Consider the following 8,930-nt stretch of genomic DNA (forward strand, 5'->3'; position numbering starts at 1 on the left):
AAGGCATCTGAACTCTAGGGCTGTCCTCACTGTTGACTTACTATTTTATTAGATTTATACAGCAGCCTACCTCCAAAGAAGAAATTTGGTGTGTTTTTTCATTGAGAAGTAATTCCAAACTGCAGGAAAAAAGCATTAAAAAAAAAAAAACCTTCTCCACTGAGCGAGAGAAAGGGAGACTCCGACGAGAGACGTAGGAGCCATCAGGCTGTAAATAAATAAAAGGCACCTGGCTGGGCGCCATGTGCACGTCTGTCTCTGCTATGACCCAATTCAGGAATTCTCCCTGAGAGGAGATTTTGAGCCTCTGATTTTATAATTTGGGTTTCTGTGAAGCTAGATGTCTTGCCTGCGTACTGATAAGTAATATAGTCTGTCATCTTTTTGACAGCTGGGTAGGGATTGGAGTTTTCGAGAGTGGTTTTTCACTCCAAACAGCTCAGAGGACCTGCGAGGGTGGGAGGTGCACCGAGTGGGCTCTCGGAGGTCTGCTCACACGGCTTCACACTGACTTCACAGGGTTTGCAGGAGCTCTCCCGAGTGGACCCCAGAGCCCTCTGATAGAAATGGAGGGGGGTGGTTTGCTTTGAGGGCTTTTGTTTTGTTGTTTTCATTACTATTTTCTTGATAGAAGGGCAGGGGGGTGTTGCTCTTTAGTTCTTGCATTTGAATTGCTGACATCCTCTTTTCCCTTTTTTTCTAACTATTTTGATTTGGTTTCTCATTGCTCAATGTCTTCTCTTCCTGTCTCCTCCTTTCTTTCTCCCTATTTCTGTTTGTTTGCCTCTGTTTTGCTCAGGTGGCTTCGGTGCTGCTCCAGTGTTTGGCAGCCCTCCTACTTTTGGGGGATCCCCTGGGTTTGGAGGGGTGCCAGCATTCGGTTCAGCCCCAGCCTTTACAAGCCCTCTGGGCTCGACGGGAGGCAAAGTGTTCGGAGAGGGTACTGCGGCTGCCAGCGCAGGAGGATTCGGGTAAGCCCCCTGGGGAGGGCCCTTGGGAACCCACATGCCAGCCAAAAAGCACTAGGGGCCTATACTCGTGCTCTGAAAAGAAATTTGACCATGAGCTGAAGGCCCCTCCCTTGAAATTGGTGAACAACTCCCTCAAGGATACCTGTTCCTCTCCAGGGTAAGACTCATTTCTTTTAAGCCAGGCTTTGTTGAATTCATGGGTGGACCTCAGCTGTGTTGCTGTTCCCTGGTATGAGAAATGCTGGTCATCAGAGCCCGTGTTCTCCTGCTGGGGCTAAAGGAAGGCACCAGCCCTGCCTTAACTACTGCTTTGTAGCCGAGAGGTACCCCCTTGTGGAGCTTCTGTTAGGAAGTCTTCAATGAATGGTTTCCACCAGATTCTTTCATCTTGGGATTATTCTGTGTTAGACCCATTGTCCTTGAACAAACAATTCCCTGTGTCCCCTACTCCCCTGCAGCCCCCACAGGGAGTGTTCAGTTCCACAGGTGCCCCCATGGGAAGATCCTGGATGATCAGGGATTTCGAAGCTGCTCCCATTGCCTCGTGTGCGTCTGCACTGGAAAAGGCCATGTTAGGGAGTTGCTTTTAAGGGCAGAATTTCAGTCTGGTTGCCAAAACCCCAAGGGAAAAAAAATCTTCACCACACCACAACATCGTAATTTAAAAATTATACATGGGGTGACTACCAAGTCTGTCGTTCAAAGGAGGTGTTGATGCCTGAAAGTTCTAAAATGCCTCTCACCACGGTACTGGGCTCAACATGAGCTGAAGACTTGGGGGAGGGGAGATGATTTTGTCTAGGGGAATTGTAGAGATACTTGGGATCTGAGTCTTGGCAAGCTAACAGCATCTTTATCTTGAAAATAAACTATAGTATGTTCTTACTCACACCCTTTCCCTCCATGCAAGATGCTGGAGCACAGCAGCAAGAGTGAGGGTTGGCCTGCTGCTTCTCCTGTTTCACAGGGAGTCTAATGCCTTAGGTTTGCCCTCAGGAAACCCCAAGAATTAAAGTTAAGGAAAGCTTGGAAAGGACAGTTAGAGACCCACTTAGGCTGGTATTCTCAGAGGTCTTAATGGACGCTGTTCTCTGCAGTGATGACCTAGCACATAGTACCACAGAGTTGGTGGAAGGTTTGGGTTGACTGGGTATCTTGAGAATTGATTTATTTATTTGGAACCAGCTGTTTTCTTTACTAGTAGAAAAGTATCATATTCTGCCTTGGGGCAGCTCTCACACAAATCCTGATTGGCTGGTTAGTCAGTCCTAAAAAGGGTTAATACCAGGTCAGTTATTAAATCTCCATAAAAGCCCATTACCTTCTTCCAGGTCCCTGGCCATGAGCCTGTCTCCTACCCTGAAGGGCAGGCTTCTGAGAAGGGCAGGCTGTTGCTGATGAGGCCCAAGGCAGGAGGAGGAAGGGAGCAGATGCTCCTGGGAGAAAGTCCAATGAGAGCAGATCCCTTGGCCACCTTTGTATGGAAAGAGCCTTGACCTCACCATTAAAAGTGAATAGAATGGTGGGAAGGGGGAGTTTTAGATACTTTTTCTTGCTTTGAGGTTGACTCTTGCCCCAGGTGCTGCCCCTTCTCCGAGAAACCACTGATCTATTTCCCTCACCTAGTCACCTCCAGACCCCAGAAGCTCTCGCCAACCCAGCTGAATTCCTCTGCAAATGATTCAAGGGGCTCTGGTAGGCCACACAGTGCCACCTTCTGTGCTGGACCGTATCTGGAGGGAGGACTGAGCGAGGGTGCACAGGGGATTGTCTCCAGGTGGAGCCAGCAGGAGAAAGAAAATGGTAGCCACTTTTACATTGTTTTGGATAGTAATTACTGATTCAGGAAACAAATACAAAATCCTGAATGAAACGACTTGGAAAAAGTAAATAGAATCAAGATCCCAAGAGGAGCTGAAGATAAATAAATGGGAGCAGGGTGTGGGGGAATGGTCGGTAAGTGAGAAATGCTAATAAGATGATAGAATACAGCTTCAGGATTGTTGGAGGTAGAGCAGGAAATGTGTACTACATAGTTCCCAAATGCCCTGGTGTTCTGATAGGGGATGGAAACCGAAACACTGGCCAGGTTGGATTCGTACTGTAGTCCTGCTGTTTTTCTTCCCAGAGCAGAGAGAAAAGTTGGCCCTGGACGATAGTTCGTTCTCTCTAAAAGGCTGCTAGTTAGGCCCAGCCTGTCACCCTGGATCATGTGTATCATGTATATTGAGATTTACGGCAGGGGGCTGAGGCTTGCAGATGGCCGAGTGGTGAGAGGCCCCACTGACCTCAGTCTGTTTCTCACTGGAGCGCAGGTTTGGGAGCAGCAGCAACACCACATCCTTCGGCACACTCGCGAGTCAGAATGCCCCCACTTTCGGATCACTGTCCCAACAGACTTCTGGTTTTGGGACCCAGAGTAGCGGATTCTCTGGTTTTGGATCAGGCACAGGAGGTAAGCTGCCACAAGTTCTCCCTGCACAAGCACAATGGGTCCCTCTTGCCTTCTCCCCGCAAAGAAATGAGTATGTTTTACCTGACCAGTCTGTTTAGTATTTTAAAAGCTGACCAGGCACATGGCTCACGCCTGTAATCCCAGCACTTTGGCAAGGCGGGAGGATCACTTGAGCCCAGGAGTTTGAGACTAGCTTGGGCAACATGGCAAGACCCCATTCTCTACAAAAAATTTTAAAATTGGCCAGACATGGTAGCACACACCTGTGGTCCCAGCTACTCAGGAGGCTGAAGCAGGAGGATCACTGGAGCCCGAGAGGTCGAGACTGCAGTGAACTGTGATTGCACTGCTGCACTCCAGCCTGGGTGACAGAATGAGACCCTGTCTCAAAATAAATAAATACATAACATACTGAAAGTGGTTGAAAAAAAATTTTTTTTTTTTTTGAGACGGACTCTCGCTCTGTTGCCCAGGCTGGAGTGCAGTGGCGCCATCTCGGCTCACTGTAAACTCCACCTCCCGGGTTCATGCCATTCTCCTGCCTCAGCCTTCTGAGTAGCTGGGACTACAGGCGCCCGCCACCACGCCTGGCTAATGTTTTGTATTTTTAGTAGAGACGGAGTTTCACTGGGTTAGCCAGGGTGGTCTCTATCTCCTGACCTCATGATCCACCCACCTCAACCTCCCAAAGTGCTGGGATTACAGGCGTGAGCCACCGCGCCCAGCTGAAAAAAAAAAAAAATATATATATATATATATATATATATATGTATATATCGTACTGATGAAGAAATATATATGTTTTTTAGGTTTTAGTTAGACTTAGAACATTGTGTCATTTCTTACCAAAGAAATTACTGTGTTTATTTCCTCTCAGGATTTGAGAGGCCCAACATAATAATGGTCTTACTAGGCCTTGGTTTAAAAATCTAAGCCAACAGACTCAAAAAAAAAGAAAAGAAAGACGTAGAAACTTCACAAAACATCTCGCATTTGTGTAACACTCTGCTTCTTCAGATGGCAGAATATGTGTCTTCCATTTTGTTCTTGCAATAAACTGACGAGGCACAGAATTTAGGTATCATTACAGTCGTACCAATGAAGAAACAGAAACTCCAAGGAACTAAGTGATTTGCCTAGAGTCAGTTAGCAGCAGAACCAGGCCTAGAATCCAGCCATCTTGCTTCTCTGGCCCTCAAAAAGAAGAGAAAGCAAATGGATGGGAAAACAACCACAGCAAAAAAAAAAAAAAAAAAGTTTTCTTAATGAAATGAATCTGTGTGGTCCAGCGCAGTTGAGAGAGAGGCCAAACTAGAGACCCTCTGCCTACAGCTGGGGCCGGGGAGGGAGGAAGAACCTAAAACACCAAGAAGAAAACTCATGAAAAGTAAAGGATTTCTTCTGCCTTCTGGGGGATCTGAGCAGCTCCAGAGGACAAACTCAGAATAAAGGGGCTTCTGCCTGTACCTTTCCTGCCTTCCTGTAGGTGGGGGAGGCACGGAGGGCTTCCCATGAATGAGAAGCACAGGAGGGCAGGCACTTAGCATGGGGACCACCTTCGTCTTTTGAGTGGATGCGTGCTTTAACTTCACTCTTCTTCTGCTTTTCAGGCTTCAGCTTTGGATCAAATAACTCGTAAGTATCCCCCTTTTTGAGTCTGACCTTAATTAAAAGCATTAAATAAGGTTGGAAGTGTGTGGATCTTGCTGGATTTGTACATTTTCTTTTCATTTTTTCCTGTTTTTAGAGTTTGTCCTCCAAGTGTGGGGGTTCAGCAGCAGGGTTTGGGTTTTGTGGACTTGCTCTTCTCTGTAGCAATATGACAGAAGGTGCCAGGCCTCGCCTTCTTAAGAGACATGGTTCAAAGAGAAAAAGAGCAGCCTACCAGTGAGCTGGGCCTGAGGGCGGCGCTGAGGAGATGCTGCTCCTGACTTCCTTGGGGGTTTCTCGGAAGCCATGTGCTAACCCCTGGGCTCTGGGCCATCACCAGGTCTCATGTGTTGATCCACCCTCTTTGCTCCTGTGTAGAATTTCATGGCATTAAAATTCAGTCTTAGCCAGGTGGGTTGGTTCATGCCTATAATCCCAGCACTTTGGCAGGCTGAGGTAGGAGGATTGCTTGAGCCCAGGAGTCAAGACCAGCCTGGGCAACATAGTGAGACCCCATCTCTACTAAAAATTTTAAAAATTAGCTGTGCATGCTGGTTCATGCCTGTGGTCCCAGCTACTCCAGAAGCTGAGGTGGGAGGATCACTTGAGCCTGGGAGGTCGAGGCTGCAGTGAGCCAAAATGGTACTGCTACACTCCAGCCTGGGTGACAGCCAGTCCCTATCTCAAAAGGAAAAAACAAAACAAAACTGGACAGGCACGGTGGCTCACACCTGTCATCCTAGCACTTTGGCAGGCCAAGGTGGGCAGATCACTTGAGGTCAGGAGTTTGAGACCAGCCTGGCCAACATGGTGAAACCCTATCTCTACTAAAAATATATATACATATATAGATACATACACACAAATTAGCCAGGCATGGTGGTGCATGCCTGTAATCCCAGCTACTTGGGAGACTGAGGCAGAAGAAGTGCTTGAGCCCGAGAGGCGGAGGTTGCAATGAGCTGAGATCACGCCACTGCACTCCAGCCTGCGCAACAGAGTGAGACTCTATCCAAAAAATAATAATAAAAAATCGGAGTTCTGACCTTTGCACACAGGCAGAGCAGCAGAGCCTGTGACTGCTCTGTGACAGAGCAGCTGACTCCACCACTCTCCTGTGCTTCCTTGCAGGTCTGTGCAGGGTTTTGGTGGCTGGCGAAGCTGAGGGGGTGTCAGCAGGCCCTTCAGTCCCTGGGATCAACTGCATCCTCAGCTGCTTCACCGAGAAATGCTGGAGCAGGCTTCTCAGACCGACGCTGCCATCAGAACACATACACCCAGAAAGAAACAATAGAAACCAAAACTCACGAGACGCGTGATTACTTGTTTTATATTTCATGTTGGGTTTTCCCTGCCACTATTAAACTGTCTGTTTCTGTACAGAATGTATGTGCATTTTTTCAGATCACAGCCAAGGAGATAGCCCCATTTCTGTGGCTCTGAGAAGCCAGCAGAGCCTCCATCAGCCAGCACTATGTCTTCAAGGATGGCATCCAAAGTCACCAGCGTCGGGTGTTGGTAAACAGCATCAAATGTGCCATGGTCTCACTTGGACCTAGCGCCCTTCACATAGGGAAGAGGTTGAAGGCTGGTGGGTCGTCTTTTTGAGGCCAAAACTTGGTTATCTCCTCTCCATGTTCTTTTTGCCATTGTGTATCAGGACCATCCAAGGACACACTCTGAGACTGAGAAGAGGCATAGGAAGCCACTCATGCCAGCAGCAGTTGAGTTTCAGAAGCAGCCATAGCGCTCTTCAGTACAATAGTAGCCAGCGTGAGGCAGGACAGTGCTACCCCTTAGCCAGCCTGTCCGCTCATCTCCGTGTGGCTCTTGGGTGCCGTGTGTCCTACTCCAGAGAGGAGGGACCAGTTGCTTGAGAAGACCGCCTTTATATTCTGTATGTGGCAGTGACATTGGTAGCCACACCTACCCAGTGTCTGCTAACCACAATGCAGATAGTCCTCGGGTAGACCCAGGAAGTGGGAAGACACTGCTGTTGCCAGACAACACTAGCAGAACGGTAGTGGATTTGACAACAGTGTTTGCTAGCACGGCCCAGAGTTCATCACTGCAGTTCTGTTACAGTGCTTCTTTATCTTTAATGCATTATCTTTGAGGCCTGTAACATCCTAGATAGTTGCCATCAAACAGGGACCGTCTCACATTGAAAACAGATGTAAGACTTTCTCTTTCAGACCCAGAATCTGACAGCGCTTTGGCTTGGGTCATGAGCAGGGGCGAGTTGGGAAGGGATTTTTTTTTTTTTTTTTTGAGTTTTACATATTGGCAGGTTGTTTTTTTTCATGTTTTAATAAAAGTTTGACATGACATTAATTCATCATGTTGCAGAGAGTGTGACCTCCTTGGTTCTGATGGCTTAAGTGGGGATAGTAGACCATGGTGAGGTCTCCACTGTGTCACCACCTGGTCTGATGGTCCCCATCTTGCCTGTGCCCCAGCATCACCTGCAGAGTTCTTTGTCAAGTACACATTCCCAGCCTCCATCCTGGGGACTGTGGCTCCAGAGGACTCAGATAGAGGCTGGACACCCACCTGGCTTTGTTTTTGGTGATTTCTTAAGCTCGCTAGAAGAGGAATCTCATTGTATAGCACTGTTGGGTTTCAGAAATCCCTCCCTCAACCAGATGCCAGCAGAGCCAAGAGCTGAAATTAGATCCGTGGTGTCTCTGGATGACTGTCACCCTGCACTCTGTGCAGTTAGGAGAGGGAGGGGCTGTCTGTACGGTCCGTTATCTAGGGGCCCTGCCTCTCGCAAAGAGCTGGGGTCTCCAAAAATTTAATGTGTGCCCTTTTTGGTCCTTGTAGAATTGAAGAGCCTGACACCTTCTCCACCCTGTGTTCACAGGAGGCCCTCTCAGCCATGAAGTGGGGGGACAGTCCCCAGTGACATTCACAGCCAGTCACAAGGCATGTTTCTCCCACGTGGGCTCGTGCTAGTTTGTATACAGAGGCCATCTAGAGACAAAGGGACTCAAGCTCTGACAGGAGAGGCTCATGGCAGAGGGCTTCGCTTTAAAGGGAGAGATGTACTCAGAGGCGCTGCAGACTCCATTCTGCCGTTGGCTGTCATCCTGCTGACTGGCACCCAGGCCGAGCCAGTCTTCTCCTACCCTTCTGCTTCCCCCTGGACACTCCTTTTTATAAATAGAAATGGTTCGGCCTAAACCCTTGACCTCAAATTCTCTGCGTTGATCCTCCATTGAGGTGGCATGTGACATCTCTCCATAAGGCACTATCAGCTGTGCTCAGGCAGATAACACCCCCACTCCCTGTCAGGCAGCAGCCCCGGAAGAATGTGCTACAGGCATGTGAGCTCCTCCAAGTTTCTTTTTTGGGTTCGATTACAGTGGTGGATGGCAGGGGTCAGCTCAGCCTGCATCCCCTGACACCCGAGCTGTCAGGATGTCCGGCTGGAATGCACAGTCGCTCCCGCCTGCCCAGGGAGGAGATGGCGGGGCTTGAGCCGCCTCCAAATCAGGACAGGCAAAGAGTCTGGATGATGACAAGAAGGGGCCCCAAGGATGCCCACGCAGCCCTTCTGGGGCATGTGCTGCAGTGGCAGGCACAGGCAGTTTCATGTATGTTTCTGTTCTGCTTAACTCAGGAAAGGGGGAAGGCAGACTGCACTAGGTCGTGTTTTGCTTGGCTTTTCCGGACACACATATCCCACTGGTAATTGGTGCTTCAGATGGCAACACAGGGATAGAGGCCAAATTAAGCTCCTCAGGGACAGGTAGAAAGAACCCCGGCTACACAATGACACCATCCCGGCCTCTCGTTGGGGCAAAAGTGTGAGTCCTGTGGCACGGTGACGTGGCTAAGCCAGTGGTCCC

At 48.8% G+C, this 8,930-nt stretch overlaps 1 protein-coding gene across 5 annotated transcripts in view; it reads left to right on the top strand.

Annotated features, from left to right (window-relative positions):
• NUP214 (nucleoporin 214) overlaps positions 1-7,410 on the top strand; it is a 112,455-nt gene extending 105,045 nt beyond the window's left edge. For 4 of the 5 annotated variants that reach the window (XM_033194190.1, XM_033194208.1, XM_033194212.1 and 1 more), the window contains exons 33-36: positions 800-971; positions 3,287-3,426; positions 5,037-5,061; positions 6,208-7,410. In XM_033194190.1, coding sequence (XP_033050081.1) covers positions 800-971; positions 3,287-3,426; positions 5,037-5,061; positions 6,208-6,241 — 371 coding nt within the window. In that variant the 3' untranslated portion in view covers positions 6,242-7,410. The remainder of the gene's footprint in view (positions 1-799; positions 972-3,286; positions 3,427-5,036; positions 5,062-6,207) is intronic. The other variant, XM_033194199.1, reaches the window with a different exon arrangement.
• Positions 7,411-8,930: the final 1,520 nt, after the last annotated feature.

The sequence above is a fragment of the Trachypithecus francoisi genome, unplaced genomic scaffold, assembly GCF_009764315.1.
Source record: "Trachypithecus francoisi isolate TF-2019V2 unplaced genomic scaffold, Tfra_2.0 Contig01585, whole genome shotgun sequence".
Classification (NCBI taxonomy): domain Eukaryota; kingdom Metazoa; phylum Chordata; class Mammalia; order Primates; family Cercopithecidae; genus Trachypithecus; species Trachypithecus francoisi.